The 15,413-nt window shown below is 34.8% G+C and overlaps 1 protein-coding gene across 10 annotated transcripts in view; it reads right to left on the bottom strand.

The window, feature by feature from the left end:
• Nucleotides 1-15,413, bottom strand: part of SNX13 (sorting nexin 13) — a 257,707-nt gene that overhangs the window by 189,065 nt on the left and 53,229 nt on the right. For 6 of the 10 annotated variants that reach the window (XR_009215629.1, XM_058446634.1, XM_032759959.2 and 3 more), the window contains 3 exons: nucleotides 3,430-3,551; nucleotides 3,241-3,342; nucleotides 1,290-1,378 (listed from right to left, as the gene is read on the bottom strand). Coding sequence is in view for 9 of the 10 variants with exons in the window: in XM_058446634.1 (XP_058302617.1) it covers nucleotides 1,290-1,378; nucleotides 3,241-3,342; nucleotides 3,430-3,551 (313 nt within the window). In the remaining variant the exon portion in view is untranslated. Of the gene's footprint in view, nucleotides 1-1,289; nucleotides 1,379-3,240; nucleotides 3,343-3,429; nucleotides 3,552-8,719; nucleotides 10,710-15,413 lie in introns of those variants that run through there. The other 4 variants (XM_058446645.1, XM_032759968.2, XM_058446650.1 and 1 more) reach the window with 2 other exon arrangements.

Genomic DNA, 15,413 nt, shown 5'->3' with positions numbered 1-15,413 from the left:
TATAAACACGACTGAAAAGGAAAACAAAGGTGACTAAAAATGAGACCAGTGACATGAAAGGAGAAAATAGAGTTTCAAGAAGGAAAATATGGCAAGACATGTGAAATAATGCTGAGATTCCACGTAACAGTAGCTGGCTGGAGTAATATATAAACAGATTATTATGCCAAATGGATACTCTGCATGAACAAGTGCTATATCTGATTAGTACTATCTTCCTTCAGTGGCAGATATGAATCTAGTGATAGACATCCAGGTACTTGCCACCCTTGATAATGACCAGCCCAAATAACTGGACTTAACAATATATAGTTAATGTATCAGGCTCCTCCCATCAAAACTAAGCACTTTCTATTACTTCACATAAGTACCATTAACATACCTGAGAAATACACTGAACTCAAGCTAGGTAGATGTTAGGAAATTGTATGGTATTGCTTATAAACAATACCATGCAAGCATAAAAGCAACTCTCAGGAATTGTTATCTATTTTGCAGGACAGACTAAAGAGATCATAAGCTTTTGTTTTTAGGAAAATTCAAAACTTTCATGTTACGCATTCAACCAGGACATGGTCTTATGTAGCTAGCACTTCTAAATCATTACCAGCAGCCAAAGACAAATGCTATTCCTTTAAATTTACACACAGAACTTTACTCTGAAGGTTTATACTCAGGGAATAAGGAGTCCAAGACTACTATTCTCATCTGACATTAATTTTCCAATTACCAAAAAATATAATCTTAACTGCACAGTTTTTAAAGTTTCTGTCCAAAAATGTTATTTTTATCTAATCTGATTTAGATAACACTAGGGCATAAGAAAATGTAAAACAAACTTTTGTCATAACCAAAAACCAAAGCACCTAACTCTCAGCCAGAGACTTCTGGGGGATTAGGGGGAGGTTTCCATGAACCTGAAGTTCCCCCAGAAGCTTCGGTTTCAGGTGACCCTTTCAACACCATTTTCATAATAATGCTAAGACATTATTTAACTTTTCACTCTTGTTCTTTCATGTACACACAGTGACCTTTACAAAGTTACATAATGCTATGATGGTATCGATCTATCAGGTAATGAAATACATGCTTGTATATTTTCATGTTTTAAAAATTTCTTAGTTTTCACTTATAATATGTAAATATTTTAAAGAAAACCCACATAAACAAAAGCTCTTTAGAGTCTTCAATAATTTTTAAGAGTGTAACAGGGTCTTAAGACCAAAAACTTTGAAAACTACTGCTCTACATTTTTTTACAGGTATGATTTGGTATGAGTTTAAGCTTACCCTGACAAAGTATCGCATGATCTTGTTCTGGAAATCTCCAGGAGGTAGCAATAAATATAGTAAGACCTCACACAAATCCCTTAGGAATCCTGAAAATAGAAAAAGTAGCTATCATAACATTAGAAAATATAAAGTCTACACTTACTCTTGATATATAAGATACATAAAAAGGTAGAAATAAGCAGTTCCCTGGTTATAATGGCTTATTTTAGTAATTAGTACACATCAGTATTCATTAAAAATTCCTTCGTTATTCTCCAAGTAGTAACTATTCATTAATCAACTTAATTTTTTTTTTAATTTTGCTGTTTTAACCAGTTTTTTGAATCATAAAAAATTTCGTTACAAGTCTTTTTTCCCAAAATAGTTTTAGATGGACCAGGTACTTTGTAATTCTACCACACATTAATTAGCTTTCCATACTTAAAAGTTATTCACACATTTAAAAACATAGCTGTAATTCTTCTTTCAAGAAAAAACCTCCACCATCTCAGCAGGCTATAACAAAGGAAAAAAAGAGTATGCTCTTCTATTCTGCTGATTTAAGAGAGCTCAACTTACATAAAAGTATTGCACATCAGTATATCGATGTGTTACATTCTAAGTTAGTGTAATACAAATTGACCCTTGAACAAAGAGTCTGAACTGCTCAGGTCCACTTATATGTGGATTTTTTTCAGTAAATATACTGGAAAATTTTTTAGAGATTTGTGACAATTTAGAAAACCCAGAGATGAACCGCATAGCCTAGAAATATCAAAAAAAATTAACAAAAAGGTATGCCATGAAAGCATAAAATATATGCAGGTACTAGTCTATGTGTTAATCAATTGTTTACACTATTGATAAGGGTTATGGTTAACAGTGGGCTGTTAGTATTTAAGTTTTTGGGGGTCAAAAGTTATGCACAGAATTCTGTCTGCACGGGGGTCAGTAACCCAAACCCTCTCACTGTTCAAGTGTCAACTATACTTCTTAACAGTGCTAATAAACTGGCCAACAAAAGCTGAGTTATACAATAAACATAAAAAGAAAAGGGAAAAGAAGAAAGGAAGAACAAAGCAAATAAATAAAAATATTTAAAACATTTTCAAAATCTAAGAAAACAATTTCAACAACTAGAAGGGCTTTTCTATAAAGTTGTTCCTATGCTGACACTTCCTGGGAATATAATTGCATAAGTGATCCTTTTAATTTAAAACTGTGCCAATTAACAAAGACTTAATACTTGCAAAACTGGGAAAGATAACGTCCTCAGCTAAAACTTGTCTAGTGTAAACTCCTACCAGTAAAAGACAAGCCCGTTGAAAACTATAAATTTTATTTGAAATCACTGTATTCATTCCCTTAGGAAAAATTTTATGGTAACAAGTATACTTCTGAAGCAAAATTAATAAATTCAAGAGGAAGAGAAATTACTACAGATAAAAAAATTCAGTTACAAAATGTTTGTGTTTGCTATATTTTAAAAGTAGATTGATAATTTCTTTTCTTTTAGACAGGGTCTCACTCTCGTCACTCAGGCTGGAGTGCAGTAGCATGATCACAGGTCACTGCAGCCTTGACTTCTCAGGCTCCGGTGATTCTCCCACCTCAGTCAGCTAATGTTTCATACTTTTAGTAGAGACAGGGTTTCGCCATGTTGCCTAGGCTGGTCTTGAACTCCTGGGCTCAAGCAATCCAGGCCCTTTGGCCTCCCAAAATGCTGGGATTACAGGCATGAGCCACTGCACCCAGCCAGGACCAGTTAATTATTAAAGATGACCTTTAAAGAAGAAAACAGAATCTAGAACCTACTTTTAAGAGTTACAAAATAAAATAAAATGAATAGCATCTTTACTATGCTACCTGACCTAAGTAAGAATAATTTCACCCTTAGATTTGTTCACTGGTTCTGCTAACTTGACTCTAGCCAGCTACTATTGTCAAAAAAGTTAAATTGAAAGAAAACCTTCTTCATCTTTGGGGGAAGTGCACACTAGATCACGGCAAACCTCCTTCTCCATTTCAACTTCAACTTCAAAGAAGGTATCTACAAGATCTTCTGCTGTACCTGAAGAAAAACAATTCAAGATATACAAAATGATGAAAGGAAAACAGATTTTTAAATCCTAGTTTTCAAATGGAATAAAGATATTACCTTTTACTTGATCATCTTTCTCTGTTATTTTCTGTTGAGCCTTTCTGAATACTCGTAAGTGTGTGCCAAAATCATCTACAATGCGTGTAGTAAAATAAGGTTGCCAGTCTATTTCTTTTGACCTTATAAAAAACACATTACATAAAAGGATTATATAAATGCTTTATCATAAAATATAAATTCATTTTAATGACTACTGACAAACAACATGATTATCTGAGACTGTAAATTTAAATTGAGATTTTCATTCATTATTACATGTTAGTATTGTTTCACAAGATCCAAAGTAAATCAAATCTACTTCACTAAGTCTTCTAACAATATTACTTGAATTACTTTATGTGCCAAAGCTTAAAACTACTTTCTAAAGGCTTAAAATAGAAAAAGAAATTAATTTTTTTCCAGTTAAATTTGAAGTGAATCTGACAACAATATATCATGTAATTTCTCAGCCCCAACATAAGAATATATAAGGAATTCTGAATAGTTCTGTTTGCTTTTAAAAGAGCATTTCCAACATTTCTTGGTTTCTTCTGAACTCTTTCTGAATTCTCCACATTCGTCTTTTTAGCTATGCAACACATGTTCTGAACGTTCCGTTTGAATACACTAGCACTTAAAAACTTGGCCATGGCGAGGCACAGTAGCTCATGCCTGTAATCCCAACACCTTGGGAGGCTGAGGCAGGAGGATCACTTGAGTCCAGAAGTTCAAGACCAGCCTAGTTGACATGGTGAAACTGTCTCTACAAAAATTACAAAAATTAGCCAGGCATGGTGGCATGCACCTATAGTCCCAGCTGCTAGGGAGGCTGAAGTGGGAGGATCACCTGAGCCCAGGAGGTCAACGCTGCAGTGAGCTGTGACCACACCACTGCATTCGAGCCTGGGTAACAGAGCTATCTCACCAAAAAAAAAAAAAAAAGCCTTAACCATTAGAATATTACAAGGAAATGGTATAAAGAATGATGTAAAATATCATACATATAAAAGCCTTTAGAATACTCATGAAAAAGGTGATTACTAATTTTAGGAAGTCACCTAGTACCCTATCTCAAAAGCAACAGATCTCAAAAGATACTGTTAATTCAGTATACCAGTGAAACAGGTAAAAAACACAACAGATAACTCAAAAACAATTTATATCTCTCCTTGGATTGGGTGATTTTTTAATATAATGTTCTTTTTCATAAAATCACACTAAAATTAATTCACCCTTTTAGGAACATACCAAGTAGATAGAAAACAAAGAGTCTATTCATGAAGATGCTGGACAATGGAGGAACCAAAAAAGTACACCATAATTCATTATGGTAATTACCCATACATACAATAAAAAGGCTAGTGAAGAAGCTGACTTAATTACTGTTACTTTTTGAAGAAGAAAAAAAAAAAACCTTAAAGAGTCAGTATGACGCTGAAAAATAAATGGCTGTTTTCAAGTAAAAAATAAGTTATTAACACTAAGGTTTGTTGTATACATGAAACTAAAGAGAAAGCCGTAAGTATATGAACATGAAAACAAATTAACATAAAAAGGTGGATCCCTAAGCTCAGTAATCCGAGGATGAATTAATTAACACTATTTAGAATATAAGAGCCATGCATATAAGCATATAACTAAACTTGGTAACAATATTCAGTCTCAACATAAATCTAAAATAAAAACTTAAACCTAGCAGTCTCTAGAAACTCTTTTTTCTTATTTAAAAAAAAAATCACAATCTGTGTAAGCATCTTTCAAAAATCTTTACATGAATATTTATTCAAAATCATCCATACTTGAAAATTTTATAAAAACAAAATTTACTTAGTATAGGCCATAGCTCATTTAATCCATAAATGGTTCATTTTGACAAATTTAGAAGAAAGCAGAATATATAATCTTTCAAGTTACATCTGTCCTGTTTCATGGTACAATGCTGTTTATTTAATTTACTGAAACTTTCAAACAAAATAAACTTTACCAATTTAGAAGACATTTTAAATCCATCTTGATTCATTATAGAGGATGTAATGACATTTTAAATGAATAAAATTATCAAGCAATGCAAATACATACAAATTATTTTAAATTTGATGTACAGATTTCTATTTTCAATACAGAAATATGTTGAGGGTAGAAAAAATAGGAAAAACAGTACTGATATCCTATATCTCTTTCTGAGGTTATTATTTTCCTGCTGCTTGACTTATTTCCACTGACTTCATGCAAACTTAATATCAATCTCAAAAGAACTTTCTAGATTAGGAAGAACAACAATAGCACACTGCTTCCCATTTATAAATTAGAAGGATATATACTAACAATTTCTAGTAATGTTTGTCTTAACAAAATCGGAAAATATTTTGATGACAGTGCTTTCTAAAATCATGACATGATAAATATGTAATAAATGCAATGTGAAAATGAGTAAGAAATATTTCATTTATGTAATAGCCATACTTCTACTGCATCTACTACATAGCTTTCTATTAGACCTCTTAGTATCAATTATTCTTACATTACGCCAACAGTCAAAACTCTTTTTCACTTCGCTTAAATATTCCCCCATATAATTCTCAGTCTAGTAAAACAACCGGGCTATTACATAATGCATCTTATTACCGACACTTGAGCTTTATTATTACTAATAAGCTGTAATTTCTTGAATTTAAAAATAAAAGAACACGATCCCTATATGACCAAAAAAAGTGATACAATTAACCCCAGCTTGAAAAAATTTACAGTAGGCCCCTGAAGCTTATGTACCTTGACAGAATGGTTGCAAGAAAGAATTAAGAAGGTTAACTAGGAATGCAAACAAGTAATGAAATTTTAATTGAAAGCACAAAAGCAAAACAAAACTATAAAGTGTGTCTCTCTGAACATAAATTTTGCATGGCCTTATCTCTGTCTCTAATGCTGCCATCCTATCCCTCGCCACCATTCTACTTATAGGTCTCCCATATCCACTCGTCTCCCTTGCATTCCAATTTCCATAAAGCAGTCAAATTTTTAAAATAGGATATATACAGCTTCAAAACTGCAATAACACCCCATTATTACTAGGGCTAAGCACAAACACCTTCTCTAAGATCTTCCATACCGGACAGCCCTCGTGTATTTCCTCATCACCATCTATTTCACCCTCTCTCTTCCTCTTTGTTACGCAGATCCACAGGCTTTCTTTCCATTTGTCAAGTGCAAATATGCCCCTTTTACTCTCAGTGCCTCTGGACAGATTACTCCCTCCGCCAAATTTGCTTGGCACTGCCTACTCTCCATAAATTTTCCTTCTCTCCCCCCATTCACTTGACGATTCCCACCTACACATTAAAGTTCATCTAAAATGTCAATTCCACATGCCAACCTTCATTGATCCACACCCTCTCCACTATTCCTTCAGACTAGGTCCTGTCTCCAGTTATGTATTCTAATAATACCAAACTTTCCACTTTTTATAGCTCTTACAACCTACGGTTGACTTATTTGCTGTTAGAATATTAATCTCAGTAAGGCACGGATTGACTGTGTCTGTTTTTTTGTTTGTTCATTTTGTTTTTTTTTTTTTTTTCAATAGAGTCTCGCTATATTGTCCAGGCTGGAATGCCATGACGATTCACATGCATATTCACAGTGCAGCCTCAAACTGCTGGGCTCAAGCGATCCTCCTACCTCAGCCTTCTGAGTAGCTGGGAGTACAGGCACATACCACTGCACTCAGCCAACTGTGTTTGTTTTATTCATAGCTGTATCCCCCATGGAAAAGTAACATTTCGAACATTATTAGAGGCACTCAATACATATTGATTTATTGATTCCTTTTTCAGGGTCAGAGCACTGTTTACAATGGGTGCTTGGAGAATGGCAACAGGAGGCACAAACAATTGCTTCCTTACTCCTTAAAGTGTTAAAGTAGAATACATACTGAGCAGCTCTTTTTGCCCCATGGCTACGTAATGCCAATCCCTTAAAAAGGCAAGTAAAGTCCCAAATATGTGGTTGAGTTTAGGATTATAAATTGCCTCACTTGTTCCATCTATTCTAAGCAGTGTACAGCTCACCATCAGTAGCACAAAACACTACCAAAATCAAGTATTTCTGGAAAACGCACTGGACTGACACAGATGCCTTTGATTCTAACAAAAGACTCCCCCACCAAATGATGCGTCTTTTACTCAAATCAAAGGCATCTGTGCCAGTCTATGAACCTCAGCAAGTCACATCATTTCCCAAAGTTTGTTTTCTCTAACAACACTTATTACATCTTTGAGTCTATGATTATATTAGCTACATAAAACCACACATATACATACACAGGGATGGAGTGGTAATTGGGCAGTAGGTAAATTTAAATATTTGATCAAAAGAGGGAGCCGTAAATATATTTCACTTTAACTTCAATTATACAAATTTTCCTGTGTAGGACTAAGACTTTTTCTTTGGTTAAGGCTCTGCTGAGTGGTATTAAACATGCCCTGGGTCTTGAAAAAACTACGAACTCTTCCCACACTGCAAAACCTATGGTTTCCAGTTTCTTTCAAATGGCATGGCAATAAAGACATTTGTGAACAAATCTGCATGCAGAGTCCTTGAAGACTTTCAAATTTCATAGTTGCCTTTCGCTCACTTAATTCTACTACAATCTTCAACCAGCTGTGAGTAATTCCAAAGCAAGTGACTTGGTTTTCATAGAAACTACCTTGTCATATTCATATTTCTTCAATCTAAGTTGAGTGTTAAACTACCTGATTATCATAAAAAGTGTAACTGGGATATATAGGCTCAAAAACAAATACAACTTTTTTTTCAACGTATTTGATTATCTGTCTCCTCTAAATCACCAATATTCAGGTCACACCACAGACTAATTGTATCAGATTTTCTGGAGGTGGGGTCCAGGTATCACACAACTGACTTTTGATAAGCATAAAACTCCAAGGGTGGAAACAGAAGTGGATAGATGTAACAGAGCCTAGTCTTAATGCTAAGGCTATCAGTCAGTATAGCATACAAAGGGAATGGAGAGCACTGGCTAACTAAACATCAGTTAAGAGAACTTTCACTGCAATAGCACAGAATTGAAACCATTTCAAAATCAGCTTAAAATTTTGTGGACGAGAACCACACACACAAAGACTACAGATTAAGTGATATGTTGTAATTTAAAGAGGCTTCATTAAATAGGCTATACTTAAATCCTGATGAAAGAGCAGTATTTATATGAGAGAAGAAAGGACACAGGAATAAGCAGAAGAGGAGAATGAGCATGATAAATATATATGCAAGGGTCATCTTGTAGACTTGCCTGACTAGAGGAGAGGGTGATCGTTTGGCAGTAAAGGCGATCTTCACATTCATGGCAGAATATTTTCCTGGAAAAGGTGCCTTACGTCAAAATGATAAAAGTAAAAGCTGCTTTTTCCACAGAAAACAATCCTATAATAAATGTTACGCTCCTGATGCCACATTAGTTTTTCAGAGAAATGACTACGAAGACCTTTTTTAAAAACAGTAAGAATGGCAGAGTGTACTATATACTGCATAATGTGTAGGTATACATATAGACACTATATGTACAACACACACACACACACACACACACAGAGGTCCACAGAATCTTAGTATTTTAGAACTGAAAGGAATCTCAAGGGAAAAGGTATATACATATATACATATACAAACACACACACACACACGCACTTTAAGACTTGGCCATTTTAAAGGTATGTTAATAAGATCGATATAATAACCAATCACATAAAATTATAATAATATGTATTAATCTTCTACAAAAGGTCTTCATCTTCTATGCAAAAAAAATAGAAATTTTTGAAAAATCATTAAAATAGAATTCCTAGTTTTTCTGGGTAGATTTTTGACAAGTAACTTTGAGTAGATTTTGAGAAAAGTTTTACTCCATTAAAGGGCCTTTTGATCAATTGACTCACAGACTTTTTTTTGTTGAGAGAAAGCAACTGAGCGGCATATCTGTGAAAGAAAAAAATTCCTTCTCCTGAACCTCTGAATCAGATACTAAGTCCCCCTCTTAATTCACTATTAGAAAGGATATACTACTCTTCACTCTAAGTACATAATCCTTTACTTGTTTCCATCCTTCAGAGTCCTTGAAGAACTACTTCGTTAATGGTGTCAAAAACTCAGGCTGAAATTGAATTTGGGTAAAATTGTAAAGGCACAGAATTGTAAGCTTCATTTTGAATCCACTAAATCAATCCGCCCTACATCAATTCAATCATAAATACTACATGTTACCATAACCATCTCTCTAGAGTCCCCTTTTTACCCTTTTATCATCCACTTTAAGGATTTAGTTGTCAGTATTGATTAAAATAATGAAACTAATTTGACCTTCTTCACAAACATTCCTGAACTTAAAGTAAATGTATGATTACCCCCTACCATAGTCCTCAAAAAATATATGGGGAATTTTTTCATAGGAGCTAAATTAGCAACCACACGAGGAAATAAATCTCATTACTTCAGGTTTACAAATCTGCCTCTGCCCCCTCTTCACTTAGCTGTATCCTCTCCAACTGTGAGCTGGAGTAGGCAAACAATTGTGTACATCTCTTCCTATTTCCATGTTCAGTGACTTCATGCTGATAGCTTAAAACTGAACGTGGTGGAAGAACTTACACCTCAGAAAACTTAAAAAAAATCAAACTCATAACACTACAGATTTATTGTTTTCAGCATTCTATAAAGAACAGCAATAGTCTGGTTGTACAAAAACTTTTTATTTCATTGATACAAGGGTTTTAATCATCAAGAAAAGATTAGTAAATGTATTTTATGTTTAGAATCAAGCATTCTTTCTGATCATTTAGAAATATATTAAAAGGTTTAAATAAATTTTATCCTACTATAAGACCTCTACTAACAAAACAATAGATATGAAGAGTACTTTAATCCCAAAGTAAATCAACTCTAATTAGCAATCCTACATACTTAAAAAAAAAAAAAACTCCCCAAATGGTATTCAAAATGTGGAGTGTGATGGAGTATGTTAGTGTGTGTTTTGGGAGGAGACATGATTGAAAAGAAGTCACGATTAGTAACAACCTGACCAGAGAATCTTGCTATTTTAGAACTGAAAGGGATCTCAAATCACTACCACAATTCCCTGTAATTTCAGAGCCAGAATTTAAATTACATATTCTAGGAGACACAGTGAGACCAAGGTTTTCTTAAACAAAACAGGGTTCCGGGAAGCAGAGGTTGCAGTGAGCTGAGATTGCGCCATTGTACTCCAGCCTGGGCGACAGGGCAAGACTCTGTCTCAAAAACAAAAACAAAAACAAAAACAAAGAGGGTTCTTAACTTTCAGTTCAGTGTTCTTTCTACTCTACCATAACAAGAAAACAAAACATCCTGATTCATAGAAGTGATAAGCAAATTGGTGGAAATGAACTTAGGCATGCAGTTTTATATGACTGTATTAAAGGAAATGGTATTTAGTGAGCTATAACACTGCTTAAGAAGTGCAGTCCTATATCCTATATTTCAATGCTTCAAAGAGATTCCAATACCCAGATGTTCTGAAGGACTTAGATCTCAGAAAATAGTAAAAAATGTATACAGAAGTACACACATAAAGTATAGTCATCATTTCAGGAGTACAAAAAACAAGACATGAACACCTTAGTTAAGATAAAATACAGGAAAAAAAATAACATGGGGCTAAGTGCACATCTTCTTAAGTATATTAAAGTACAGAAAATTAAACTCATGATGTTACCATTTTAGTAAACAGGAGTATTAATAAAACTACTAAAACTAAGATCTAAGTCCTTCAGAACATCTGGACATTTCTTCTATAGTGAAATGTCTATTCAAATTAGTTCCCCATTTTTTAATTAGGTTACTTGTCATTTTATTATTATTGAGTGTGCTGCTTTTTTTTAATACATACTTTTAATTCTGGGATACATGCGCAGAATGTGCAGGTTTGTTACATAGGTATACACGTGCCATGGTGTTTTGCTGCACCCATCAACCTGTCACCTACATTAGGTACTTATCCTAATGCTATCCTTCCCCTTGCCCCCCACCCCTCAACAGGCCCCGGTGTGTGATGTTTCCCTCCCTGTGTCCATGTGTTCTCATCGTTCAACTCCCCACTCATGGGTGAGAACATACGGTGTTTGGTTTTCTGTTCTTGTGTTAGTTTGCTGAGAATGATGGTTTCCAGCTTCATCCATGTCCCTGCAAAGGACATGTACTCTGCTTGTTTTTATAAATATAGTTTTATTGGACAGTTACGCTCATTTATTTGCATTTTGTCCATAGCTGCTTTTGCGCTACAATGGCAGAATTTACTAGCTGTGACAGAAATGATGTGGCCTACAAATCCTAAAATAGTTGCTGTTTGGCTCTTTAGAGAAAAAGTTTGCTGATTCCTGCAACAGACAGTTTTATAGCCATTAAAATACATAAGAAGAATTACAAATATATAGAAAATATATTAGAATCAAAACTGTACAAAGTAGCATATGCTGTATGATTTTTAACTATACAAAAATTGTGACTATGTATGCACAGCTAAGATATTAAAAGGAAATACATTAAAACATTAACAGTGATCTTTGGATTGTAGGTCTATGGCTGAAAATAGCTAATTCAGAAAATCTAAAGAAGAAAATTACATTTTACAAAATAGGTATATATTACTTTAGAGCCAGAAACAGAAACATTTGGTTGTCAGTAATAAAGATACCTAGGATGACTTTTTAAAAAATTAATTTATTTGCCATTTTTCTTTTCTTTGTGTTCTTATGAACGAAAACATAAGAATTGTTTTTTCAACTATAGATAACAATTTTGTATAGGCAGCCACTATCTGGAAACAAATGCTTACTATCATGGTTTGTACATGATGGAACAGTAAATACCCAATAAATTATTGTTAACAGAGTTCCCACTTGTGACTTCCATGTTAATTTTTTCCACACATTTTAATATGCTCCCATTGGGTCTATGAACATTTCATTTTTCATAGACATTGGGAAAAAAGTATGATTGAAAACAAACCATCTATCTGTAGAAAAAATCACATACCTGTAGAAAATATACAAATGACCAATAAGGACATGAAAAGATGCTCGATATCATTAGCTATCAGGGAAATGCAGATTAAAATGATAATGTAATACTACTTCACACTCACTAAGATGGTAACAAAAAGACAGACAATAATAACTTAAGTGTTGGTCAAAGAGGAGCCTTCAAACACTGCTGGTGGAAACATAACAAAATACAGCCACTATGAAAAAGTTTGCAGTTCCTCAAAAGACTGATATACGATCCAGAAATTATATTCCTAGGTATATACCCAAGAGAAATAGAAACATTTGTCCCTCAAAAACTTGTACATGAATACTCACAGTAGCATTATTCATATGATTCAAAGAGTAGAAACAACCTAAATGCCCATTTACTGATGAAAAACAAATGTGGTATGTGTTCAACGGAATATTATTCAGCAATAAAAAAGAATAAGCACTAATTTATGCCACAACATGAATGAACCTTGAAAACATAATGCTAAGTAAAAGAAACAGGAAAAAAGACCACATATATTATTTCATTCATATAAAATGCTCAGAATAGGCAAATCCATAGAGACAAAAAAAAAAAAAAGATTAGTGGCTACCTAGAGCTAGAAGCTTGGGGAAACGCAGAAGTGACTGACAATGGATATAAGGTTTCTTTGTGAAGTCATTAAAATGTTCTTAAATTTATTGTGATGAAAGCTGTACAATGCTTAACTGAAGCTACTGACTTTAAGTGGGTGAACTGTATAGTTTGTGAATTGTATCAGTTAATAATGAACTATTACCCCAGGTCTATTCAACAGATTATAAAAACATTAGGCTGGGCGTGGTGGCTCATGCCTGTAATCCCAGCACTTTGGGAGGCTGAGGCCAGTGGATTGCCTGAGCTCAGGAGCTCGAGACCAGCCTGGGCAATGTGGTGAAACCTCGTCTCTACCAAAATACAAAAAATTAGCCAAGAGTGGCACCGTGCACCTGTAATCCCAGCTACTCAGGAATCTGAGACAAGAGAATCGCTTGAACCCGGGAGGCGGAAGTTGCAGTGAGCCGTGATTGTGCCACTGCACTCCAGCCTAGGTGACAGAAAGAGAGTCTGCCTCAAAACAAAAACAAAAAACATTAACTATTTCCCCTTCTTTTAAATATTTAGATAAAATTTCTAATTTTAAATTAGTTTCTCATTGTTTCTGCTGTACTGTAATAAATATAATAACTGTCTTTCCGAGTAATGTCAGTTTTTACCCAAATTTCATATGGCAAAGAATATAAAATGGTAAAACAAAAAAAAGGATAAAACTTTGTTGCACATGTCCACTATTTGAGTTCTGTTTGCCTTTTAACAAGGGTGGGGATATACCATTTATTTTCATTATTTCTATGGCAAAAGGTAGTAAGTAAATTGGTAAAACTTCAAGAACACATTCCTTTTCATTCCCTGTGATACTATATCATTAGTATCACAGCCAGCGAATCCTGAAACCCATGTATCTATCCTTCCTCTCTCTACGGGAAGAGGCCTCAGGAAGGAACACAGTGGCATTAGCATACACCTACTTTCGCCAGGGGGCGCAGTGACTTACACCTGTAATCCCAGCACTTTGGGAGGCTGAGGCGGGCAGATCACGAGGTCAGGAGTTCGAGGCCAGCCTGACCAACATGGTGAAACCCCGTCTCTACTAAAAATACAAAAATTAGTCAGGTGTGGTGGGGTGCACTTATAGTATCAGCTACTCAGGAGGCTGGGGCAGAAGAAATGCTTGAACCTGGGATGCAGAGGTTGCAGTGAGCCGAGATCGTGCCACTCCTCTCCAGCGATCACGCCACTGCATTCCAGCCTGGGTGGCAGAGCGAGACTCCATCTCAAAAAAAAGAATATGTTATGTACTTTCTGCTAATCTTGGGTTAAGGGGGAACAATGATGGAGGGATTTACCACCCACATTTCACTTTCAAGATCAACAACAAGGTTGCTTGTTAGTTTCTACTACACTATCCTTACCTTCTTTTTTAGAAATTTGCTCATACTATTCTTATTTCCTAACATGTCATTCCTCTCTATCTATCCAAATAACCCATTCTTGATAACCAGTTTTGGTCTCAATTCCGTTGAGGTCTTCATCAGCTACTCTGGTTCACTCTATCGCTACATGACAAACCGCTCTCAATACCACAGAAATGATTGTTTTATTTCTCTATGTTTCATGTGCCTTAATTTTGCCCGCTCCACCTCCCTTGCTCTACAAAAAAAAAAAAAAAAATAGCTAAGACAGGGTCAAGAATCTGTGTACAGAACCTAGGAACATAACAGCAACAACAATAACAGAGAAGTTAACTTTACTGAACACTTACTATGTGCCAGCTTATAGAGGCACAGAGTCAAGTGATTTGCTAAAAATGTCATTTATTGGTTGGCAAATACTTTACTAAATGTTTCACCCACATCATCTCATTTTCCGGTTACAACTCTAAGTTTGCTACAAGTATTGGTATTACTATTTTACAGAGACATTAAAAATTTTCTTTTCGATACACTACAACTTAATGGTAGACACAGAATTACAGATTTTCTGACACAGGCCAAGGCTGTCTGTATCACACTATAATATCTTATTTAAAGGGCGAATAAAAATACATGTGTTATCCAGGATTCATCCCCTAAGGCTCCCGTCTAATCCACACCCAAATTCCACAGAGAAGGAGAACTCAAGGGTGCTGGAGGAAAGTTTCCTTCCCCAGGTTGGTAGTGGAATAACAAGTACTAATACTAAATAAGATGTTATCACTACAAAGTACTCTCCCACACGATGTCATTTAATCCTAACAACCACCTGATAAGGAGATACAAGTTATCATCTCCAAACAAAAAATGTATGTGTTTTGCCCACTCAAGGCCAAGAGCTTAAGAAGTAATAGAGCTAAGCTCAAA

Source organism: Hylobates moloch, unplaced genomic scaffold (assembly GCF_009828535.3).
Source record: "Hylobates moloch isolate HMO894 unplaced genomic scaffold, HMol_V3 SCAFFOLD_1, whole genome shotgun sequence".
In the NCBI taxonomy this organism is placed as follows: Eukaryota; Metazoa; Chordata; class Mammalia; order Primates; family Hylobatidae; genus Hylobates; species Hylobates moloch.
Note: the sequence above shows the minus strand (reverse complement) of the source record. Positions and strands in the feature narration are given on the sequence as shown.